The 27,590-nt window shown below is 37.8% G+C and overlaps 1 protein-coding gene across 1 annotated transcript in view; it reads left to right on the plus strand.

The window, feature by feature from the left end:
* LOC135197511 (protein ecdysoneless homolog) overlaps positions 1-16,254 on the plus strand; it is a 78,667-nt gene extending 62,413 nt beyond the window's left edge. Inside the window, exon 4 of the mRNA XM_064224573.1 lies at positions 16,128-16,254. Coding sequence (XP_064080643.1) covers positions 16,128-16,254 — 127 coding nt within the window. The remainder of the gene's footprint in view (positions 1-16,127) is intronic.
* Positions 16,255-27,590: the final 11,336 nt, after the last annotated feature.

The following is a 27,590-nucleotide window of genomic DNA, read 5'->3' on the forward strand; positions in this document are numbered from 1 at the left end:
ACGGTCATAAATTGAAAGTCATTCTAGTCAATAACCGCTTACTTTATTATAATAATAATATATTAAATCAGTTTTTGGATACTTTGATGTATACTAATCCCTTGGCAATTAATTCACCGCTGCTTATTAAAGTCGGTAGCTGTATTAACTTCCTGTTGCTCTATTTATGTTACTATCGTTTTTGGAAGCTTGGAAATGTAATGGACCGTCGGCAGATACTTTACTATTACATATACATATACAGGCCAGTAATTGGAGGTTACTTTGATGTATTTCTATTTGTTCTTGTGTAATTTTTTTTCCTGGCTATAAGTCTATCAGCCCGTTGTAAAATAGTGTTTTTCAGTTGGGGGAGTCTTGTGTGATCCCTTTGTGTCGATGCGTTATTGAAGGACTTCGTACATTATCTTGTGGGGAGAAGATCTGATCAGCTTCACACCTCGTCTTCATGATCACATTAGTTGTAAAATTCATTCTATTGTTGCAGTTAGAAAATATGTATTTTATGTGCACTTGTGCATTTAAAAGTATGTGACGTATTAACATATGTGAAATCTTAATTATGAACACAAAATGCATCTTTGAAACAGCCCAAAAAATCAGATTTCTTTTTTTGCACTATAAAGAACTGAACTCTTAATTGTGTTGCACTATGTCTCAAACAATAGCAGATATATGACCTGGGAGTATTATATATTCCTGGACTTGAAAATTGATGGTATTTTTGCTGTTTGTCAGTGTTTCACCTACTGTTTTTATTTTAATGCTTCTCATAGTAATTGAGAAAACCAGTTTTCATTTTCTTTATAGTGGCCGAGCGTCAATTTTGAATTTCATCTTGTTTATCTTGTAGTTTTTCTCATAAATTCGTTTCCTTTGTTAGTTTTGTTTTGCTTAATTTTCCCGTTTTCTCTATCCACTATTCTTTATGCTTTTTAATTTACTTCTATTCCAAATTTAGGGAATAGAATTGGTATTTTGTAATTTGCTTACTATTTGGCTCCTTGGCCTCAGTATATCTCAATGATGTACATCTTATTTTGAGTGAAACCATTAGCTATTGAACTGAGTTAAAACAGTAATTGAAATATGCATAAGAATTTGCTCCTGAAGTTAAAAATGAAGCAGTTATTATAAATTGAATTAGAATTGAGCACTATGCAAACCTTCTATATTTGCTGGAAAAATGAAATATTGAATGACGCAGAGAATGGTAAGAAATAATGTTAAAGAGGTATTGCCATGGAAATTGAGATGGTCAAAGAAAGAGGAGAAAAAAAGTTCAGGAGAAGAAATAATAATTAGAAGTCAGTCTCATACGGGTGAATAAGCCACCAGGTGGGAGGTCCGTATGGGACTCGGTTATCATGGATTCAGTACTGGCTTCAGGTTGTCAACGAAGATCTAGTGCTTTCGAGTAGATTTTTTTTTTTTTTGCCAATATTTGAAGTCATCATGTGTCTAAGGGAAGTTGAAAAGAAAAGGTACTAGAAGACTGGAACGCTGTCGTAAAAGTAAGTGAACTTCTGTGTCTAAAACAAGGAAAGAAGAATTGAATTGTAAATGTATGCTAGGAGGGTGTAGTCCTTTGCAGGACTCTGGTGGGCAGCCCTTAACGATAGCCCACCCATAGGCAATTTTCAGCCTTTATGATGCCGCCTCTCTCTCTCTCTCTCTCTCTCTCTCTCTCTCTCTCTCTCTCTCTCTCTCTCTCTCTCTCCTGGTGATATAAGTTCACTCTCGACGTGGTTCGGAAGTCACGTAAAGCCGTTGGTCCCGTTGCTGAATAACCACTGGTTCCATGCAATGTAAAAACACTTTACAAACAAACTCTCTCTCTCTCTCTCTCTCTCTCTCTCTCTCTCTCTCTCTCTCTCTCTCTCTCTCTCTCTCTCTCTCTCGTTTTTGGCTGTAGACTTCGGGTTCGTCTTTTATCTTGCTACTGTCAGTTGATAAAGCTGTTGTACATACGTGCGTAATGTCACGTACATGCCAAGTGTTGATATAATGCGGTTTGTGAGTTTAGATATACGGGTCAATTAATCTTCATGTGTATTTTCGAAATATGTTTTTGTGAATTACAGTCAGTATTGTATCGCTGACTTGATTATGTACACCATATGTGAGTATATATGTGTGTTTGTGTATTTATATATATATATATAATATATATATATATATTATTTATTTATTTATTTGTATGTATTTATATGCATATACATATATCGTTTATATGCGGGCGCAGTATGGATGCGAGTGTTTTCGCGTGCGTGCGCATGGCCATTTTACATAATGTATGTCCTTTTTTTGTTATCGGTAACGGTACGGAAAGTTTTACTTTCAATTTGTTCCTGTGGAATTTGATGCGGGTCCTGTTGAAGGAATCTTCCCCGCCTTTCGTCTCCTGTCACTTCTGAGGCGATTGTGGAAAGTAACGATCACAACGAGCGCTGAACACTGACCTTGGAAATAGTACCGAAGCAACAGCGAAGCTTTGGGTATTCCACTGGTAATGAAACATGAATCAGGTGACTTCTGCTGATTTCTTGGCGCCTTATATCCCGTTTGTTGTCATTGTGTGCCTGTCACAGGCATGTCATTAGTCACGGGAAGCTCTGGTTACTTGAAGTAGGCACCGTGGCTGTCCTCCTCCATGCATCAATATGTATGAGGTTAGAATCATACAGTTTTATTTCTATGGAGGCAGAGTCTAGCATATACTCGTACCCCTACCGCTTGATTATGTTTGCGACGAGGTATGAGGACATGGCACGATAGAGCCACATGCCGGTGGATGTGGATGCGACAAGGAGAGAAAGGTCGCTTTTTTGTGTTATTTCTTGAAGGACACGTTGGCTTCTATAGTGAATTTAGGAAATAGACGGAAAGGAAATCTCTGTAAGAAGGTCCTGCGGGTTGTGTGTGGTCGGAGTACTCCTGCATCCACGACGGAGAAGCCCCTTTTGGTGCCGTTGCACTGAATGAAAGCAAGCAAGAGGCGCCAGAGTTAAATGTTTCACTTAGTTGCATGAGAACATGGCCAAGAGGTTAAAGATCACAGGCAGGGTTTGGTGGCAGCAGCGGCAGCAGCAGCAGCAGCCAAGATGAGCGTTTGATGGAGTTCCTGTAGGTGTGACGAGGCAGCCCAGCAGTACAACACCACAGGGGCTATGTTGTGAGTCTTGCGACTGTGGGAGGAGGCGAGGGGACTGGGGAGGGCCGCCTTTGTGGAGGGCGGACTTTCTGTACACTCAGCCAGGCAGCCAGAGATTCAGTTTGTGGCTCCACTGTGCCTCACCAACACGCATTATTCTCTTGCTCTTTCTTGCTTACCTTACTACTTGCTGCACCAGCAGCACCCCCCACCCACCGTCTCCCCCTGCCTCCCCCTGCCTCCCTACTCTAGCAGTGAGAATTACTCCATTCAGTCCTTTTGCTGCTCAATATTACTGCCATTTTGTCATATTTCTGATCGTATTTCGTTGGAAGGATGTCATTGTGATTATTGAAAGCTTTTCAAAGTGCAAGTGCCATACCTGGTCCATTCAGTGATAACAGTGCCAAGTTTTCATATTTCTCCTTAGATCAAACCTTTGCTGTGTTGCTTCGGAGCGTGATATCGGTGGTGTCTTGGAGTGTTAATTGGGCCGGCGTTTGGTGCCCCATCGCAGTGAAATTTAGTGTTATTTCCGTGTCGTGAGAGTTGAACGGTAAATCATCATCATGGAAGATCACGGAAGGCTTTGCACCTGTTGGTTGTGCCGCAGCAAAGGTCTTTCTGTCAACACCGCCTCTTCCTCATCGTCGTCGTCGTCGTCGTCCTCGACTTCAGTTAGTGCTGTTTCTCCTTTTCTTGTTTTGATTGATTTCGTTCTTGATTTGTGCTGTAGCGTTTTTGTGAGCAATCACTTTCACCTATTTCTTGACTTAGATTAATTCATTGTTTGATCATTTGAAACTTCACACAGAAATCCTCGGCGTATTTTTATTTTTGTCCTTTTGGTACTAAGTTTTGAGATCCCTGTTTCATGTAGCGCAGGCAGTAGCTCCTTCCCAAGATTAAATTCTAAATCCCCTTTTGTGTAAGGTGTAAGAAAGTGAACTAAAACACGATTTAACAGGATTTTTATTTATAATATCTTGTTTGTGGATTCTGTATTCCACCTGTACAATTAGAGATGTTAAAAAAGTCCATTGCAATAGTACTTTAGACGACCTTAGCTTGAGTAACCTTGTCGTCAGTGACCACCGCAGTTATGACGCCAGATAAGTTGATGGGAATCAGTAACCTTGTGGCGTCGAAGTGTTATTTCAAATAAAATTTTTGGAACGGGACCAAGTTTCCCCTGAGCGGACGTTTACAGTTATTTTCAAGTCTGTGTTCACGACAAGAGGGAAACTGCACGAAGGGAAAGTCAAGGCAGAAGAAGAAGCCTTGTCATGTAGACACTTGAACGTTTCGTATTTAGTGAAGCTCTCGCAGAGGAAAGTACTTGATTGTATCATTCGTCATTGTACCCGAGTACTAGTCTTGCACTGAATGGTGTTCTGTTTCATAACAGTTTACAAGCGTTAATGCATACATTTGCACCCATATACCTGCTTGTGAAATGAGTGCGTGTGTATTCTGTTTCCCGTCTTGATGAAGTCCTTACTCTATTTTCCTAGTGAACCAAACGCACAGGACTCGAAATCGTCGTAAAAAGAAGCGACGACGAGATAGGCAGTTTCGTAGCGAGTGGTTCACTTCCGCAAAGGCTTTTATTTATTGCCGCTCTTTGTTTGTATCTGACACTTGTATGATTATGAAGCTTTTATTGATGCATTTATTACCATTTTATTGTAAAGCCTTCTGTTCTGTGGATTAGTATAATTTTATTATTGACTTTTATTGCATAGCAGGGACATTTTTTTATCGCCCCTCTAAAACGCTTACACAGTGCGCAACTCTACGTAATGTACATTTGGATGGATGGTTGTAGAAGGGTATTGAAATATATATATATATATATATATATATATATATATATATATATATATATATATATATATATATAGATATATATATTATATATATATATATATATATATAGATATATATATATATATATATATTTGTGTGTGTGTGTGTGATTCTTTAAGTTGAAGGGCTAGGTCTAGCCAGAAATATCCTGTGACGTGAAATATGCGTGGCCTTCAGTGAAGGCTGCCGTGAAGAGCTGAAGGGATTTATTACTGATACTTTGATGGCTCTGATGAGCCAGTTATGTCCGCATCGCAATGCAGGAGCAAATAGACACAAGTTTTTTGTCATGGGGATGCGCACTAACAGCATGAAAAGAGTGTCTCGAATCCCACCTCTTGGGAGTTGAAGTTTTTTTTCTAGTAGTTCCTCTATGAATCTTGTCCTTCTGTAGAATTCATCCCACACTTTTGACGAAGTGATCTCGGGGTCTCGATGGTTTTGAGGTGTTTGATAGCAATGGACAGTGGATTAGAATAATCTCGTTTTGAAACTAACTACAGCTGTCTTTAGTTTGATTCTTCGTAAAACTTTATATAAGCCATTTTGTGCAATACCTTCGACGAGTTGCTGTCTGGCAAGAACTAGGAGAGCCTTCGTCTTCAGGATTTCTTTCGTCAATTCTTCCGTGTTATATTATTACGAACACTGGCTAGTTGGTCAGCTTTTTTTTCAGAATTGATTTATAGCTGGAACTTAGCAGGGTTGAGTAATTATCTTAGTCGTTTGTAGCATTTGGATGAATAGTTTTGGAACTGAAATGTTAATCTGATTGTAAGTTGGTTGCCTGAGGATGAGCATATCGTACAGAATGCTCGATTGTTATGCGAGTTTCAAGACCAGCCAGCCGCTTCAGATGTTTGTTCGAGTAGTACCTACTGCATATTATCTATCTCTTCCCGTCCCTTGGAGTTACGCTCATTCTTGAAATTCCTCCCATTCCTCCTCCGCTGCATGTGCCAGATGTTTAAGCGCCGTTTCAAAATGTTTTGTCAGCTTGGGACCTTTAACATAGCGTAAGCCAATAGAGCTGTAGAGCATCGCCTACAAAAACCACATTCTTCCTCCTCCTCACCTGTCAATTGCTGCAAGGGCTCGGTTGGGGATGGGTAGAAGGACCCTTTTCAGACAGGTAAAGTAGCTGTTGTGTAATGGACAGAAGGGCATAGTTGTTGTTGAGAGAGAGAGAGAGAGAGAGAGAGAGAGAGAGAGAGAGAGAGAGAGCCTTCGTCCATTCCAGCAGCTATAAATAAATTCGTCACTTGTTTTTTTCCCCAATCCCCTCCGCGCTTATTTTAATGAGGGATGAAATGGGATGTTTTGATGCTTTTTTTGTTTTCGTACCGATCTCCAAGGGGAGATGTCCCCTGCAGCGTCATAAATGTCTCAGGGTGTCATTTTAGCATTTGTTTTGGATGGGTCTTCTTAGAATAATACGACTAAAATGTGATTTAATATTACAGATTTTATGTATCGTTATGAGGAGCAGATGAGAAGAGTTTGGTTTGCACTGAAAGGGAAAGTAAATACAGTCTCGCCAACAAAAAATATTCTGGCGGGGTTTTGTTAGTTGTTTGGTACTTTCATATTTGTAACATTAATAGAGATGTGACCTTGATATGCTGTGTCAAAAAAAGTGAAAGTGAAACCCTCTTAATGTTATTATACGAGACCATTTGCCCCCTGGGCCCTGAATACTATAGTACATACGTATGTCCATCCATTTGCACTGGCACTGGTTGGCGGGGGATTTCTTATTGTAATGTTAATGAGATGTAGAGAAGTTCAATCACAGATGATTATGTAGAAATAGAAAAACATGTAGCGTCCCGATCGAGAGCTGTGATAGATAATGCGGTAGGTGAACTTTGATGTTGAGAACCACATTAACAATGGCTTTGTAATGACTGCAGTGTTCGTTCAACTTTTATTTCGTCAGATTATTATACTAATATAGGCAGTGGAAAGCCTTGAGATCCCATGAGAAATTAATGAAAAAATTCTCATTCCCAGAAAGGTTTCTAACCTACCACTATTTCCAGGGAAGTCTTTGGGACTACAGTTTTCATCGTTAAACCTTAGTTCATTATTGTCACAGTGTATTAGTTTTTTCATTTGCCTACTTGTGTTGGTGTGGGGGGGGGGGGGGGTTCGTTTTTAGGACGTGAGCCAACCTGTATTAATTTGTAGGTGGACAGTTAGGTATTACGCATATATTTAAAAAACAACTCTGTGTGTGAATCGGAAATATCTGGATTATTTCTTGTGGTATAGAAGTCACGGTGTTTTAAGTTTGGTTCTCTGGCTTAGCTGACTTTGAATTACCCCTTAAAATCGCTATTATAAATTTATGTATAGATACATACACATATGGGAATATAGATAATAAATGTTATATATATATATATATATATATATATATATATATATATATATATATACACATATATATATGCCTTTAAGCACATGCATAGATGTCAACCAAGGAGTGCCAGACGACGTAGCCCCCACTAGCTCTGAGCAATCATGAGACAGGGCGTGGGGCTGGCTATAGGACCCTAATCCCATAATTAATTCCTGGCAAACCGGACGGACAACACCTGGCGCCATCCTTGGTATAAGGACATAAGCTATAGTAGATTCACATCAACCGTGCATTTGATGTCTAGGCCAGTCCCTTGCGACGTTCCTGATTGACTGTTGATAAGCCAATCACAGGGCTGGAATCTCTCAGTCTCTCGAGAGAGTTCACATAGGCAGGATGTATGTTCCACCACTCTTGAAAGACGTATACTTCGGGGGAGGTGGAACACAGATCCTACTCATGTGAACTCTCTCGAGAGACTGAGAGTTTCCTGCCCTGTGATTGGCTTATCAATAGCCAATCAGGAGCGTCGTAAGGGACTGGCCTTGACATCAAATGCACGGTTGATGTGAATCTATTATAGCAACCTTCAGGAACCCCCTCTTTCAGGGGAAAACTAATTCAGGTCTTAAGTTGGAGCTTCTTACCTTTTATTGTGACAGCAGCCTACAAGTTTCTTCGTCAACGTCAGGTTTCTGCTATTCATGAAAGTAATAATGATGATCATTCATTACAGGCTCTTGACTTATTTTCCCCCATTACTATTTCTATAGAAAAGTCGGTTTTATGGAATGTTTTGTCGTGTTTCATCCGGATGTAACCAGCCTCTGCATTTCAGCGACATAAGAGGTCCTTGATGAACAACATGTTCCTTTCCACATGACTAACCGTCACTATTGTGCCAGCATAATGTAGATAAACATCAGCAAAGCTGACGAGAATTGGTCTCTTCTGTAGTGACTTTGTTTACGAATTCTTTTCTTTCACGCTCTCCAAAGACGGTGGTGAGCTTTGACCATGATTAGTAGAAACATATCATGCCAAATTTGAAGAACGAATTCTTGTTCTATGTCTTGGGTGAGAAGTCCGTGCTGATATCTGGCTTTTTGTCGTAGAAAAAAAGATAAGTCCAGAACAAATTGAGCGCCCCTGGTTGCAGAGAACTTTTTTGACATTTCATTTTGTATTTGTGATTTTTTTTTATACGTAAGTGTTGTCATGGTACTTGAAGAAAAATAGAAAAAAAGGTCGCAGCCACTCCTGCTTCAAAGTGTTGTCAGTACGTGTATGCATGGCAATTTTTTATCCATAAAACTATTGGGGAATATATTCCCTTCTTCATGTGTGGTCGGAATGCGCTATAAAGAACTAAAAATAAAACGGACCCCACTTGTGATCGCCTAAGATTTTTAAACGTTTTCTTTTGTTTTGTTGACTCATTTTCTTTAAGGTTTTCGAATTCTGAATACACAGCGCTGTGTATAAGAATCCTGTAGAAAAATAACAGGACTGTTGTAAAGAAGAGACACAACGAAGTTCAAGATTGCTCTTGGTTTTATGGCGTTCTCAAGCACACTACATACTCCAGGAAAAGGATTACAAAGGTTAAAGGAACGTATAAAAAATTGTAGTGCATAAAAAGGTCATTAAATTTATTGGTGATCTTCAGATGAGGAGCAGCTACCTGGGATTAACTTAGGTACTGGATTAACCAAGGTGTTGGGGGATGGGGCTGCTATTACAGTCCCAGTCTGTTTAAAGAATTCCAGATGAGAGAAGAATTTATTGTGGAGGCTAAGGACACTAATGCTGAGGACAGTTTCTGACAAGCATGTTGTTTGCAATATTGTTGTACGATTAGATTACACTTCCCTTGAATATTTTTAGAATTGATTGGATTGACTCAAAACCTGTGGGATAGTTAAACAATGTTTGTACTTTGGCCATACTTTCTTCCTGTCACTTTCATTATGATATGACTTAACAGCTTTATTTCGGCAAGTATCTGAAATATGGGCCTGGATTTCAAGTGCCACCTATTTTTCGTGCACGCCAGTGTTTCGGGTTCTCCGTAGCCATTTATTATGCTTTTTTTAAATAATTTTTTGTTTTAAAAAAAAACAAACAGGGGGGGGGTTTTAGTTTTAGTCATAGACGTTGTATAAAATAGTGATATGTATAATATATTTTATATGTAATATATATGTATTATATATAAATAAATTATATGCTAGCTTACATTATATCCTTTTTATTAAAAAGGATGGCTTCAAGAGGTGTCAACCTCATGATTCTGTGCATGAGTGTTTGGGATGAGGATGCGAGACTGAGAGCTTTTGTGCCCAGGCTGTTGCTCAGTTCAGTTGTGTAGCAAGCATGCCCTGTATTTGCTGCTTAATTCAACAGGGACAACATTAATATTTCAATAAGCAGCTTTATTTGTTGTTCTCCCACCACCCTCCACTCATTTTTTTAGGAAGTTCATCAGAGTTGTGTAATCGTGGCGGAGGGTATTTCCATATTGCGTGTTAATACAGGGTGTAAGATACCAATACTCTTTAGTATTGGTATCCTCGAAATAAGTTATAGTTTTTTTTTTTATGAGACCTGATAGGTTTACTGGTTAAGTTTTGTAATGAACCCCTAAATCTTGGAGACCGTTTATGTTAGCTTTTCGCGCTTCTCTGTTGAGAATTTTCATAAAATCCTAATCCGTGAAGTGGGTCTAGGTAAGATGGTAATTGTAAGTAAACTTAGTAATGACACCCTTTTTCTCAGCTTAGAGATTTACATTTGTTTCGGCTTTCGTGTTTTTAAAACGCACCACTCGGCAATTGAACATGAATAACATATACTCAGATCAAAGCCAGCTTATAAAGTAGGATTGGCTTTAGTAGCTAATTGTAATAAAGAAAAGCTGCCTACTTCTTTTCAGTGTTCACTACTAAATTGTATGCAGTACTTACAGCAATGCAATATATTTTTAGATCGTGAAAAATCGGAGAATGTTTTATAAATTACACCGATTCAGGACGTTTGCTTGCATCTTTAATTAAAAGAATTGATGTCAAATTACCACCTAAACCTTTGTTGGTGACAGCTCTTGAGGATATTGTGGGCTGAGGGGGCAACTAAAGAGGCTGAACATCCTTGACACCTTCCAAAACACATATTTCCTACAATAATCTTGAAGATCCCATCCACAAATTTCATTCAACTTTAACAACAGACATATCAGAAACTGACAGTTTAAAACCATTGGCAAGTAAGTGTATTTTACACAGCTTCTTAATGCAGTATTTGGTGGGAAGGAGGGTGCTGTACTGTGGTGCTGGCCAGATAATACAGTGCTATACATCTTAGTAAAATGCATGCATTTTAACTGAAAGAAAGAGTAATCCATTGCTTGGGAATCCATAAACGATATGCTATGGGAATAATGGCCTTTTGAAAAGAAGCAGGATAATAGCATTTGTTGTAATCACAGATTGAAATAAAAAAAATCTTTGGTATGCGTAAAATTCAAAACAAAAAGTACTGAAATGGTCTTGCTCTACCAGTGCATGGTTTTTAAGCATAAATGCTGAATCCATTGTAATCCCTTATTTCTTTTGCTTATTTAATTCACCACCTGCACATGCTCTGGGCTTTTTATATTGTGAAAGTAACTCTTGCCAGTGCCAAACATGTTTAGTTTTAAATGTAAGAAAGAAAACAAGAGCAAAGTTTATGTGATAAAGAATTTAAAAGAGTTGAAAGAGAGAGATGAATAAATGAAGTGGCTGGTCATACCGTCAAAAAATACCTTGTGGAGAAACAATTACCTCTGAAGGTTCTATTTGTAATGAACTATGCCCCTGCTCATCCTCCAGGTTGGAGGTTGAGTTGCTATGGGAGTTTAACTTTATGGAGGTGAGGTTCTTGCCCCGTAACACGACTCCTTTCATCCGGCCCAAGGAACAACAGTTTCTCTCTCATTTCAAGAAACTACACAAAAGAACAGAATATAGAATTAAGGCCAAATGCCAAGTGAAGGGACCTACGAGGTCATTCAGCACTGAAACGGAAATTAGTAGGAAAAGGGTTTGAAAGGTGAAACAGGGGAAAAACCTTGCAGTGGCACTATGGAGCAATTGTTAGGAGTGCGCTGAAAGTAATAAAGAAGAAAGAGTATGTAAAAGTAATGAAAGGGGTTGCAGCCATGGGCAGAAAGGACGCTGCAAAGCACGATTCCAGAGGTGAACTGAAGTGACTTCTAATACAGGGCCAACCCTAAGAGAATTCTGGAAGAACCACTTCAACATCTGCCATTGCATAAGCTTCATAGGCAAAGCCTGAGAGTATGTATGTCTTTTACAAGAACCTGAATCCGGCTTAGAGGAAATTGTGGCCAGATGCTGTAGCTAATACGGACTTTGAAGGCTTTGAGGCTGTCTGCTGCAGAGGACATTGCCTTTCTGGGGAATTCCATGGGCCTGTAGGTCAGTGACGGTGATGTGGGGGAGTAAGAGGGGGTGGGACGCAAAAAGCTAACCAAAGAACCCCTTGGGTTTTCTGAATGGTAGAAAATCAAAAGCTTTAGTTTTAGGTTCCCACTTGCATTCCCACAGAGCAAAAGAATTAGCCTGTCCTTCATTAGCATGCGACCTGGCAGCGACTTCTCCTCATGGGTGAACAGACTGGCATATTTCATCACAGTTGAACTCTTGTGGGGAACTAAACTTGCAGACTTTATTTTGGGCTCGAACTCCTTAACACACTTCACAGCAGCATCTTCGTCAGAAGTGGCAGCCTGCCCATGCCTCACCACAAAGTGAATACCACGTCTTGGGTTTCTCAAACCACCCATGACGGGTTTGAACTTTTTTGTGCGACCTGTATCAGCACTCGTTCCAGGGGCGGTCTTCAAGAGATCAGTACGTATTCTTACCTGTTCACGTAAGATGGCCTCAGAAACATGATGACCAGCTAACTGTCATATATTTATCCAAATGAACAATGGTTTCTCAACCCTTTTAAATGTCTGAGACCTTTGTTTCTTAGCGGGTATCACTCTTGGAATATAAGCTTCTTTGATGAGCTTTTTACATTTTATCATGGTAGAAATTGTATGTCTTGCCACTGCATGTTTCCATGGGTATGTGTTCCTTTTGAATCTCTTTGCACAGCTCATGCTAGAATCTTTAGCCTTCTTAGGAACCATGATGACTTGATGTACAGCACAGTTATTTAGCACTTGTTTGAAAAAAACACACACACACAGTTTAGTAGAGATGTACACTGTGAGAGACTCTATCCCCGTTTCAGCAAGGGAACCGCGCACGTGTGTCGCGCCTGATCCCATATGTATTCTAGCCTGGAGGCTTTGTCTGTCCTTCAACCGAGCATACATCCGTCAACTGAGCAGGTGTATCCTTGAACGAAACGTCGCCCTTTAATTAAATTGTTTGTTGATTGAGTTATGATTGCATATAGATATATATATATATATATATATATATATATATATATATATATATATATATACACACACACACACATATACATATGATCCACTTTCGTTACTCTTTTGGTTCGAAGCATTAACTGGTTACAGAAGGTGAGGTTACCATGTTAGCTAATAGCACAAATTACCGTGTTGCCTAATGTATCAACTGTGTATAGCAATCTTTGATTGTCGCCCACTCATGAATAAGGAAAGTCTGAATTGCTTAAGAAAGGAGCTTTCTCGATTTCTGCCATGAATCAAAATACGCCACGTTTGATATAAAAAGCTATTCCTTCTTTGTCAAGAATGTGAAAGTTGAGAAATGAAAATGACATAAGGGACTGTGATTCTGAATAGTCTCATGTCATATATTATTTAGGACTAAATTTGAGTACAAACATAATATTTCATCTTGATATTTCAACCAGGTGATGCTGAGTAATTGTCGGGTCCAGGACCATGTGGGATGATTGTTGCAGAAGTGAAATGTATAACCAAAAGAGCTTACATAAGAGTTCTGCTGGAATGGCACTTGTTTTCCTGTAACTACTTCACAGGCGCTCTTGACATTCAACGTCGTGAGGTCAACAACCTGCATAATAATACCTTATTTTACAACTGAAGTGTACATTATTCTCTGACTGTGTCTCGTCAGTTTGCAAATCAAAATGTCAACTGTTGTATCTCTTAGTTGTTCTCTCATTAATTAATGTGATGTCTTACATTGGACGTGTCCAAGAATATGCTTGCACATTGCAAATCATGTACACATCTCAGCTTCCATGCCAATACACAGTCAACGTGTTGCTTTTTATTTTTGCTACTCCTTTCGTATCGTTTCTAGAAATATGGAGACTGTCTTCTGTTGAGTTAGAACTTGCCACATCACTGTGTCATATTCTAGGAATTATTGCCAGTGAAGAGACGCAAAATACCTATATATAGGTATTGTACATGACTTACTTCAACATTTTTACCCAAAATGATTGTAGAGAAGCAAAACACCCATCTAGTCATTTTAATGACTCACTCCACATTAGATATTACAAATGACTTTTACCTTGACTGCCGAAGGCCTCATTGGTATTGATCTCTCTTGAATATGGATTTCTCATTTTTCAGTCACAGATTGATTATCTTGCTTTTCAAATGAGGATGATTCAGGTGAAGAATTAACTGATAAGTCAGTTACCTAAAGATAAGACTGCACAGTACTGCTGCTACTACTAACTGAAAATCTTAAATAAAGCGCCCCTCTCCCAGAAAATTTCTCGAGTCACTGTCTGCTTCTGACCTTGCATCATGGATTTTCCAAAACAATTTCAGGCAGGGTATTCCTAGTAATCGTGCGCAGGGACACTTCCCTTCTGACAGGCATTATTAAGTCGCTACCTAGCCCCAAAAGCTTTGGAGAGCAAACCATCTGAACTCGTGTAAATGTGAAACTTACATGAATGTGTTTTTTTTTTTTTTTTTTTTTTTAACTTTTCTCTGTGTCAGGACTGACCAAATGGTAAGTAAATAGGGCATGGAGCAGACAAGAATGCGCCATGGATCTCTGAACTAGTCGTAGTCTGTTGTGAGGTCTGGGGTTTCGCAAAAGTGACTCGCAAGGAGTTCTATTATTTTAGCTAATAGGAGCCAAAGAATGTCCTTTACAAATGAATTGGAACACTAAAGTTATTCCTTGTTTTCTGATTTCCTATGAGCACTGGCATTTGTAAAAAAAAAAAAAAAAAAAATGTGGAGGGGGCTCATTATACATTCAGTGTCTGGTAAGTTCCCATTTGCCACGTCTAATCATACGTGAAAAAGGAAATAAGCTGTTTCTGAATGCAAATTCTAATGAACTTTATTGGAATTGAGACAGGTCTTACATAGTCACATTTTAGCACTACAAATGATCCAGACATAGGAATAATTGTTTGGTCTTAAGTGGAATCCACTTATATATCAAAACTTGTTGACCCATTTCTCAATGAACGAACGACAAGGATGCTAGTGATTCCCTGTGGTGAGATAAAACCAGTAAGAAATGAGGATACCATGATTTCTCACCCTAATTTATGGTATAGATATACTAGAGGTTCTTCTGGGTTACCGTTTCTGACAACATGATTGTACAGAAACTCGTATATTATATAAGGTATCGATTTTCCCAGACCAATTGTACAGAAATTCTTAGAAGGTATCAACTTTTCCCAGAACGAGTGCTGGATGGATACTCATCCAGCTCTCTTAGGTGTGAAATCTTCACTTCATTTCGTAGCCCTGCAAGGCGGATAGCCACAAGTGTTCACTAGTATCTGCACAATTACCCAGGTTGATCGGTCAGGTATCCCATGTTTGGGTGCACCGAAATCTCCAGAATGAGTCGTCTTCTAGTGCCTTGATGTGGAGGGTAACTAACACCACTTCACATAGAAGTGATCCGTTCAACCAGTCTATACTGTTCTTGTGAAAGACTAGACTTGAAATGAAAAATCAGCGCTTCTGGTAATATTTCGAAGCTGAAAATAATTTGTATGTGGAATTAATGTGCGATCGCCTCTCGTGACTTAATCGCCTTAAGATGAAATGTGATTGTGTAATTAACATTTAAAATTGTAGTCGATTTAAGACTAGGGCTTATAGATCGAAAATTTATCATTATGGGCGACCAAAAACTTGTAACTGTTAAAGGAGATGTAATAGAACAGTGTGCTTGTTTAAAGTCATCCTGTCATTGTTGGATTCATTATATAAGGAGACCTCTTGCTTATACTGTATAAATGAATATCATCTGTAATAATGTCTTATTCTGAAAGAAGACAATATTGAAACTCGAGTAGTGCTATGATATTAGAGTTTTGATTAAAAAAATTTTTTTTTTTTTAAATTGAAAGTGGTGCTATGATAATTGAGTTTTGATAATAGAAAAAATTGAGAAAAAAATTGAAGCAAGTATTGCTATGATATTTGAGTTTTAGTAATAAAAAATGAGAAAAAATGGAAACCAAGTATTACTATGATGTTCAAGTTTTGGGAATAAAAAAAGTTGAGAAAAAATGGAAACAAGTAGTGCTATGACTTTTGACTTTTAGTAATAAAAAATTGAGAAGACAAAATTGAAACAAGTAGGGCTATGATATTTGAGTTTTAATAGTTAAAGAAAAATGTCATATCACTGGAAAGTCATTATTTAGAACGTTAAAATACTCAGATCAGTGTTATTGTGGTGTCACAGCGTTCTCCTTTGTCTCCCCCTACAGAGTCGTCGACAGTGATGGTGAGTTCCTGATGATTGAGGCGGCCAACCACCTTCCAGAATGGGCGAATCCTGACACAGCTGAACAAAGGGTGAGTTTGTACTTGCATAAGGTGGCATTCACTTTATAAGGTAATTAGTTTTACTTAGGAAAGCGGCATTTATATAAAGATACAGGTAATGTTGGAAGCGGAAAACGAATTTCACTACGTTAATTATTGGCCTTCCGTGAGTACGTATTCGCAAGAAAATACAGCGGCTGCTTTTTTTAAGCAGTTTTAGTTTTATTTAGTGGTACTTCACGTATATTGATCCTTTTTAACGGTTATTGCATCATAAGTTTGAGGTTTGTGATTGGTGTGTGTAGGTTATGTGGTTTTCATCTATCCTCTTTCTATCTCTCTCTCTCATTTATAATATCGTTTGCCCGTAGGACGCTTGATTTAACGATTACAATGTGTAAGAAATGGTATTAATGCAAGCAAGCACAGATAAGTACAAGCAATTGGGAGTTCGCCAGAGGGCTCAAGTGTACCTGACTCGTGCAAGTGAATAGCTAATAGCTAACATAAAAGAAAAGGAATTACTGCCACAACACAAATTTAAGCAAGAGGTTAGTATTGCAAATGTAGCTAATTGATTATAAACTCTTCAGTATTAAGCGAAAGATGATATCCATCACCCTTGGGGGAGTCCTTGACAGCAGGGAATGTTGGAGGACCAATCCTTCAGGATTTCACCCATTGCGCTGACGTCTTTTGGTATGGACACTCAATGACTTTTCTTTAGTTATTCTCCGGTTACTGGAGAGTAAATCGCCTTTAAGCTATGAAGATTGGAAAAATGACGGATCCTCAAGAAACCAATATATCGTGGCAATGTGTTAGAACACTGTAGGGTTATGTAGAAGTCGCGGTGCTTTCTGCTCTTCAAAACTGAACCTTTCTTATCCATAAGATTGGCAGCAGAATCCATTATGCTCACATTATTACCATCCTGTAAGGGAGGCGAAGAGCGGGATTTACTATAGGCCTGTCCACACTAGGAAACATTGTTTGCAAACAGTTCGCAAACGCAGACAGTTTGCAAACTGTTCGCAAACAAAGTTTGCAAACACTTTTCACCACATATTTGTTTCCCATCCAGAATGGAAAACATTTAGTGTTTCTGTGTGTATATGTATATAAACACATGTATAATGTATATATACGCATGTACAATGTATTTTCAATTCCGCCAGAAGCAAGTCAGCATGACAGGCTCCTTTTTCTAAAGACTTCCTCACGATCTCTATTCCTTTCTCTTATCCCCTCTCGAGTGCATTAAAGTAACCAAATGAATACAGAGGCTACTGCACCGACAACCATCCTGCCGACAACTGAGGTCTGGACAGGAAACGTTGTTCGCAAACTTTGTTTGCAAACAATGTTTCCTAAGTAGGAATATGATAAGACGATTAATAAAGACAGAATAGTTTGGATTCACGCAAGGGAGAGGAATACGTATGTGGCTGAAGTGTCTGTTATGAAATGGTCATATGAACAATCTGTAAGTAAAGAAAAGGCTGCTCATGGTGTTTATGGTCTTGAAAACAAGAGTGAACACAGCAGATAAAGATGCAGTGCAGAGGAGGTATAGTATCAAATGAAATTTGTTGAGGACGATCAGAAACTCGTATGATAGAAGCGAAGTGTTTTGGTTTTAGATGATGTGTACTACCAGTGAAGAGAGGGATTTGCTGCTATAAAAGTGACCCATGTTAAGTCTTCATGGCTATTTAATGCCGTTATGGATGGGATGATGCATGAAAGCAAAGAAAGGACGATAGCGGTCGGTGCGGAGTGTGGGATGAGGAATAGAGGGTGAGTGGACAGTGGATGATAAGGGGGACTTGAAGAAACTAGACGTAGCGTATTTGGTCAATTGAAACCAGAAAGATTCAGCAGTGAATCATGATAGGCAAAAACAGCTGGTGCTGGAGTTTCTCAAAGAAAGCAATTGGTTTGTCATCTTAACGAGACGATTCATTCATGCTAAAGCTCCTGTCATACTTAACAAAGAAAGTCTGAGAAAACTTTAAGGGTGTTTTTTTTTTCTACTGTTTCTATAATGCTGTCACGTGGGCAGTGTTGGAAGACGCTGGTTTCTGAAAAAATGCAAATCGACCCACAAAACCAGCAGTAACTGCCTCTTGGCTTTAGAAGAACATGCATAAATTGTTGGAAAAGAGGGTCCAAAACCGCTGAGAGGGAACCATAGTAGAAGTTTGCGACCCATAAAATCTACGCTTACGCTATAAGTAATTGCCATGGGCTGGTTACACACGCGCACACACACACACGTGTGTATGTAGATATCTATAATATGTGTAATATATATATATAATATATATATTTTTTACATATATATATATATATTAGATATATATATATATATATAATATATATTATATATATATATATATATATATATATATATATATATATAGTAGAAGTTTGCGACCCATAAAATCTACGCTTACGCTATAAGTAATTGCCATGGGCTGGTTACACACGCACACACACACACACGTGTGTGCGTGTGTATGTAGATATCTATAATATGTATATATATATATATATAATAAAAAAAAAAAAATTTTTTTTACATATATGTGTGTATATATAATTATATCTACAATGTTATTATATCTATATATATAGATTCTAATATGATCTATAATGCTATTTCCATATATATCTATAATGTATATATATATATATATTCATATATAAGTGTGTGTTTGTGTGTGTATGTATATATATATGTGTGTGTGTGTAATATATATATATATATATATATACATATATCTTTTTATATATATATATATATATATATATATATATATATATATATATATATATAATGTATATATTTATATGTAAAGCTTCATTCAAACGAGCTTGTCTCATAATGAAACATTCTCCTTCACGTGAGCATAAATTTTAGGTCGGACGTGTCTTGTAAATATATTGCGATTTTGATTGGATGTCATCTTCTCAACATCTTTACAATCCGGGACATCGATGCTCCTGATCTCCTTTATTACTGCAACTGTGACATTTCCAGTATTTTCTTGTATTCAGCTCGGTAGTAGGTTTGCATGCTGGAAGACAGTAAGAAGATATAGGTGGTGGATTGCATTCTTTAAGAATTCCTACCGGAATTTTGGTAGAGGGGATTTCAGTACAGAGCCATGATTAGTACATAATTTATGTTCTTGTAAACGTCCTCTGGCTTTTCCCGTTATGTGAGTTTGTTCCCTTCGTGAACTGTGTGCTTCTGTTTTCTGGAACACGAAATCATATTTTGATTGTTACGTATCACTAGTTTAGCCGTTCAGAACGTAGGCGCCGCTGAAGTCGTTTCCTGTTGCTTTGAGTGAAATTTCATAGAAGGATTTCAGAGAAACTTTGACGAATGCTGGCGTAATGCTTTGTCAGCAAAATTTTCTTTCGAAGGCTTCACCTCTCCTCTTCGTGCGCTAATACTTGTTTGTAATTCATTTGTATAACTCATTTGAATCTGACGTTGTTGACTGCCCAGTTTCTAATCTGCCCCATTTTTGGTGGCATCCCACAAGGCTCTTATTTCACCGACTCTAATCCTCATTATTGATATTGACCATGTTCTGTGTCCCTCTTGCTGATGGTTCCTTCACGTTTTTTCTTCTTTTAAGTTCCACCTTAACTATAAGGTTCGCATTCAGTTTCAGATTGCTCTTCCGTTTTTTTATCAGTCATTAGATCTAATTAGTTCCTTCATATTTCTTTGACTCATTCAATTCTTTGTATTTGTTTGATAAAAATGATTGAACCTCTTCATTTTTGTCAATAGTTTTGAGTGTTCCAATTATTTCCAACTTTTAGAGATCGCTAAATCTTATTTCTTATATATGTATATACATGTGTATGTGTGTATATGTATGTATGTGTGTATGTATTTTGTTTCTTAGAAATAGGGAGTTTAGTTTCAGATGTAAATTTTTTCTTCATCCTAGTTATCAAGACCTTTGGTGACTATTCTTGTACATTTTTGGAATGGCTGTCATATTTGGATTGCTGTATATTTTGTTTAGCTTCTCAGTATTGAATTTAGGCATTTTGTAGGGCCCTTAACTCCCTCTTACCTTTCTTCTGAGATCCTCATTCTTGCTACTGCAAGGTAGCTAAAATCATTGCCGTAGTCACTGTTTCAGCGACTCTTCCCTGGATCTTTAATAGTCTGTAATCCTCAAGGGTGTTGTTGATCTTTATTCCTCACTTTGTCGTCGTAAATGGTGTTACGTCAGCATTATTATCTCTGTCCTGTGCTCCTTCGCCCTGAACTCCAATTAGGTCAAGGTCTTCCTCTATCCCCTTTCTCAGTGATTTTCTGGGTCTGCCTACAAGTCTTTTGATATTACATTTCTCCACCAATTCCTCATTCATAATACTTCATTCCTTGGTGCTATGGCCATGAGTCGTAACATTCTATAATCACACCTTTATATTTTGGAAAAGACTGTTCCCGCTTACGGACTGGTAATGGATTAAGAGGTACAGACCATTGGTGCTTTTACAGCTGAAGGAATGTTCCAGAAGTCGGCCGCTACGTCACTCCTGTTGAGTGTGTCTTCATAATCTTTATTACTGCTGGCTGGAGGAGCATTTGATCAGTCGGATCTGAATCCCAGGCTCCATTTGAGAGGTTCATCGTATTTCTCAGCTTGATCAGTGATGATCCTGCCATCTGGCTTTTGAACCGATGAAACCGGCGTGACATATTGCAGTTTTTTCTATGATTCTGGTTATTTATGTGGTTGGAAATAGCTGGGCTCTGTTAACCATATCTTACTGAGCATTTGCGTTGTATTAATCTTTGTGAGGATGATTTACCTGTAAATCTAGTAAAGGATTTATTTCATGGAATATGTTATAACAGCAAATATGTGTGCTTATGTATATATATATATATATATATATATATATATATATATATATATATATATATATATATATATTATATATGTATGTATAATAAGTGGAAAGCGTTATATAAAATATAAACTGAGTACATGACCCCGGGGAAAGTGAAGCATAGAGTGCAAGATCTTTCGCCGTTACTCAGATCCAAAATATCTTTTTTCTCAGTCGGTTCTCTCGGTTCGCTGCCATATATTCAATTTATGTGTATCAGTACCTGGCAAAAGCCGACATGAAAATATGAAGTAGTTTCTGATTTGAGACAACATGCTCAAATTGAGGTTTAGAGTAATATTACGAGTGAGTTGAAGAGAAAAATATCAAGCATAGGTTACAAGGGGAAGATTCGTGAAAGATGGGCGAAGGGCAAAGACCTTGCAGAAGAGGGAGAGGTGGGAGAGGGTTGCGTAATTCAAGGATAGGGTTTTTTTTGTAGGTATGGGCGTGTAGGAAGAAGGACTGAATGTAGCAGGTGTCAGGATGAAGAAATGGGTATTTAGAGACGGAAAGGATACTGGGAGAGGTGCAATTGCGGGACGGAATAGAAGATTATGTGCAGGTATACAAAAGGAGGGATAAGAAATCAAAAGAGTTAAATAAGAGAAGTAAGAAAAATACAGGGATGAATCTGCACTAATATGTAAAGGATAGAATATATTATCTCTGAAGGTTAAAGCAACATGAGTAAGGAAGAAAAATATCCAGGATACTTCTGAAATTGGTCGAAATTCATAAGTTAGTTTCTGAGATTCCGAACCTTTTTCCAACTTTGTTATTGAACGTAACTTAACGATCGTGGTTTAAGTATTCCATTTGTCTCCCCACGACCCCACGACGGTGTTACGGCGAGCAACATAAGCCTTGATGGGTCTAGACTCTGTGGCAGACAGTGTCCTTTCTTTTATTTATGTTTTTTTTTCCAGGGTTTGGGTTTGAAAATTCTGGGATTGTTTCTTGATAATGGATAAGTGCTCAGTATAATATTACTTTCGGTCAGAAATGACGTTTGAATCGTCACTTCCTCTGTTCTTCTGTTTTAGTGGCCAAATCATATTCACACAGACTATATATATATATATATATATATATATATATATATATATATATATATATATATATATATATATATATATATAAGCGAATACCACAAGAAAATGAAAGGCAGAAATTCAAGCGCTTTTGTCTTTACTAAGACATTGTCTTAGTAAAGACGGAAGAGCTTGGCTTTTTACCTTTCATTTTCTTGTGGTATTCGCTTATTTAATTAAGTCACGTGTATCTACTGTGATTTAATATATATATATATATATATATATATAATATATATATATATATTATATATATTTTATATATAAATTATATTTAGCAAATGTTCTTCATGATCATATTCAAATCCGAACTCATAATTGGAAAGGGATAATGAACACGATGCCTATAGTTAAAAAATTTAAATTGATGCAAAAGAGAGAAGTTAGAATATTTAGGTAAAATGAGGCTTGTCTTGATTTACGTAAGTCAGCGCGGTTTGCCTTAATGAAGAGCAGAATCTGCAGTTCTTTTTTCATTGATTATGTTACGTTTGCTTGTTTGAAAGTTGTTGCTGTTAAAGTTGGCTTTTACACATGTCCTGGCAGTGCTTTTCTAATGGCTGACGATACTACATTTCTTAAGCCCCGTAGGGTGGTAGTCCCGTCAATGCACCACACGGGGTGGACTGTAAGCGTTACTAAAGGTTCTTTGCAGCGTCCGTATGCCCCGAGCTGCAACTCTTTTCATTCCTTTCACAGCATCTCCATTCATATCTTTCATCGATCTCGCCATTCAGTCTCTCCTAACAATTGATTCACAGTGCAACTGTTTTGAGGTTTTCCGCCTGTTACACCTTTCCAATTTTTCTGGCGCTGACTGACCTCATAGGTCCCAGAGCTTGGCTTTTGGCCTAAGCTCTGTATTCCATTCCATTCCGCCTATTAAGGGCTTGTTGTGCTGTAGTTGACTTCTATTGCCAAACTACCGCAAAGAGTGTTTTTTAAGTTAAGTATATCTTAGTTTTACCAGACCACTGAGTTGATGAACAGCTCTCTCAGGGCCAGCCCGAAGGATTAGATATTTTTACGTGGCTAGGAACCAGTTGGTTACCAAGCAACGGGACCTACAGCTTATTGTGGGATCCGAACCCCATTAAATCGAGAAATGAATTTCTACCACTAGAAATAAATTCCTCTGATTCCACGTTGGCCGCGCCGAGAATCGAACTTCGGACCACCGGGTTGGTAGCCGAGCGCGAAAACCACTCGTCCAACGGGAACTACGTTGTCTCTTAAAGCCCTGGTAAGGGATGATAATGAACTCGCGCGAAGCAAAGAAGAGAAACATGATAATAGTTGTAACAGCAGAAGAAGCAAAGCGATTAGAAAATAACATATCATAATGCTCGCATGTAAAGGACAACGTGCAAAAATTGAACATCAGAGACCTTAGTAATTTCAACGCTCAGTGAATAGTAGTCTAAAGGAGGCGATGAGGCCCTTGGGAATTCATAACTTTCCATCTTCAGCAAGTATGTTCTTCACTCATATGCAATCTTTGTGTGCGCTCACACTCGAGCAAATGTACTCATTTACGCACTTAAATATACATTCATTACATGAGTGCGCATGTGCTGACGACGGAGCAAACCTGCACAAGTACACCCCCGTAAAGCGTGCAGTTGCATGTAGGCCTTACGAATATTTATACATTTTATATTTATTTATATAATATGCACATATATATGTATATATATGTATATATATATAATATATATATATATATATATATATATATATATATATATATGCTTTAAAAAATCACAGTAGTTGCACGTGACTTCATGAAATAAGCGAATACCACAGGAAAATGATAGGCAGAAATCCAAGCGCTTTCGTCTTTACTAAGACATTGTCAATGTCTTAGGAATGACGAAAGCGCTTGGATTCTGCCTATCGTTTTCCTGTGGTGTGTGTGTGTGTGTGTGTGTGTGTATGTATATATATATATATATATATATATATATATATAGATATATAGATATATATATATATTATATATATATATATATCAATAATAAAAGGAGCCCATAAAAACACCAAAATATAGAGAGAAAAATATTATATTTCAGAAGACTGCTTTGTCCTTCCCTCCCTCCTTCTTCAGGTAATTGATGAAGAGGGAGACAGCAGTCTCTGAAATATAGTGTTTCTCTCTCTATATTTTGGTGTTTTTATGGGCTCCTTTTATTAGATGGAATTCTGTTGTAACAGAACATTTTTTTCCAGTCATATATATATATATATATATATATATATATATATATATATATATATATATATGTATGTATGTAGGTATGGATGTACACATACCTACACTCATAATTATTACAAATAATTATTAAAACTATGCACAGGACATAAATCGATGGAGACGACTCATTCGTAACGGCGACCTCATGTAAAAATGAGTTGAGGCTGTGAAGAAGAAGAAGAAGAAGAAGAAGGTTAAAAAAAAAGTTCAGAATGGAAGAGATAACAGACAAAAATGAAGTATTTTTCAGATGGCTGCGTCGATTACTTTTAAGTACCTTCATGCCTGTGTGATGTAGGGCTCTGAATACCTGATGTAACTTAACTGTTTCGAGAAAAATTCCTTGATCTTATCTGCTTGACTCCGCAAGGGGGGGCGGGGTAATACCGTCAGATCACCATATGCGGTGCACTGTAGGCTTTACCTAACGTTCTTTGCGGCGTGCCTTCGGCCCCTAGCTGGAACCCTTTTCATTCCTTTTACTCTGCCTCCGTTCATATTCTCTTTCTTCCATCTTACTGTCCACCCTCTCCTAACAATTGATTCATAGAGCAGCTGCGAGGTTTTCCTCCTGTTACACCTTTCAAGCCTTTTACTGTCAATTTCCGTCTCGGCCTTTGCCTGAATTCTATATTCTGTTCTATTCTATTGTCTGGTTTGAATGCGTGACCCAGAGGTAATGGCGGTGAATATTATTACAAAAGAGGTTACAGTCAGTGGATTGGAGGAGTTTATTTAGTGCTGCATAACACGCCAGCTTTTCTTGCACGACTTCAGTAGAATTTCTTCGGAGTGACTTGAAAAATAAATGGCAGCCTTGACCCAAGGGCACATCGGTGCCGGGTCAAGATTTCCCGATCCAGTCTCAGAAGTTGTCTGAGGAATCAATTATCTTTTCTGTAAGTGGTCGTTACTGCTGATCAATCGACCGAGGGATTTGCTCACAGGATACTCGAAGATGGAGTGTAGATACTATGTATATATATATATATATATATATATATATATATATATATTATATATATATATATATATACTCAGTTCGTGTAATTAATCTTTGGTCCAGTGATTAGAACACTTGCTCCACCAGCAAAAAAAGTGGGTTTAGATTTTCATCAACACGGCAGATTTAGGTGTAGTCCTGGAAATATTGTTTGAAAACTGAATGTTCACACCTTCTAGAACTAGCCTCTAAAAGAATTTAGATATGTGTATAATATAATATATATATATATATATATATATATATATATATATATATATATATATATATGTAAAACTTAAGAAAATGGACTGCAATGCCTCAATTGTTGTGCTACAAACAATTATTAGTAGGCATTGACTTTTCCTGATGACAGACACACAAAAACCTAACGGATCACATAGCCATTAATCAAGACAGAAAAAGAACACGGAGGAATTTGGAGAGCTACAGAAGGGAAGTTAATAATGGTCATAGCCATACTATAGCTGTAATTAAAACACCCAGCAAAATGTCGACAGAGATGAACATGGAGAGGCCTCTGCAGTCTCATAATAAAATAGATATGAGAAGGAACAAACATATATATGCTGGAAAATCACTGGAATATTGGGCCACAAGGCTGAAACCTTGGGTACTAAGGAGGCCAGGACTACTGTAAAGGATACACAGAGGCAAAAGTTACAAGCAGAAAAGTGTCAGACAGGAAATCCTAAGTACTTAAAGTCTAAATGGTGAAATTGAGCAAAGCTCAGGAAGAGACAAAAGAAAATTCTTTGGCCAACAGGCTGATTGTGTTAACAAAACATTGTATTCAGGGAGTGGCATTGGAAGGTATTACAGTAGTCCACCGAATTATTACTGAGATATTCGTGGATGAAACGGAATGAGGAAAATACCTGTCAAAATGAGAGATGGGTCACTATTATCAGAAGAAAGCACTGGCCGGAAAATTTCTGGGCAGTCACCAATTTGAGAAATAGGGGAAAAATGGATGGAAAATTAGAAGCTGAAAAAGACCCTATGTATTTATGAGTGGATGAAATCATGTTTGAGTGGAATCAGTGAACAAACTTAAGAGAAGGAAAACACCTGCCGGTTATGGAATCATTATGAGGATGATTTTGTCTGAAACTAAATTGGCCCGTAGTGTGCTAACTATTTTTTTGTAGGTTATGGAATGAGGAAACAAGCATGTTGATTGGGACTCAGAGGTTATAGCAAAGGTGCTAAAGGAAGCTGATCCTCTACTGAAAGTGGCAATTATGGAGGCATTGCACTTACAGCGGTTGCAATGAAAATATTCATTATGCTTATTCTCGGTAGACTAGAGAAAGAAACTGATGAAAAGATAAAAGGTGAATGAGCTGGTTTTAGATGAAGGCAGGCGTTGCACAGACCATACATTTGTGTTAGGACAGGTTGTGCAGCAGTGTAGGAAGTTTAAAAATCCCCCTTGATAGCTAATGTAGATTGCGAAAAGGAACATGACACCGTCCACTGACCAGTATCTTGGAATGTCGTGTGTCACTATGTCATTCCTGTTAAATATTTAAAGCTAAACGAATTTTTCCAGGAACGAAGTAGATAAAAAGTTAATGTTGATATGGTTCTTGTAAAGTGAATTTGCAGTAAATAGTGGATGGTACAAGGGAATGTTATTCACCTTTGTTCTTTTTATAGATTTCATACTGAGAACGAGGTAGCATATGTAAGAGGATTTAGAGTGGAGTAACTTTAAGAGGCTGACAGACTTAGAATGTACAGATGATGCAATTTTGATCAGCAAAAACTCACAAGATTTACTAAGTTGTAGATTCAGAGAGATGGGAATCATAATAAATCTTAAGAAAAACAGATATCAACTTATGCATAGTGGAGATAAATAATATCATACGGAGAAAGGATTCAAGAGGTTGAACCTTTTGCCAGAGTAGATACAAGAATAGCAGTAGAAGGATAGGCTAATAAAGACATATGCTTTCGTCTCTGGAGTAGATAGCCAGAAAATGTAATGAAGGCTATGATCTCACTCTCTAAGTTACCAGACAAGTTCAGGGTCTGGATGCAAGAGTAACAGTCCCATGAGCAATGAAGGAGAAAGCTCATATGTCAGGCTGCCAGAGACTGAATGCAGTGT

Source organism: Macrobrachium nipponense, chromosome 21, assembly GCF_015104395.2.
Source record: "Macrobrachium nipponense isolate FS-2020 chromosome 21, ASM1510439v2, whole genome shotgun sequence".
In the NCBI taxonomy this organism is placed as follows: Eukaryota; Metazoa; Arthropoda; class Malacostraca; order Decapoda; family Palaemonidae; genus Macrobrachium; species Macrobrachium nipponense.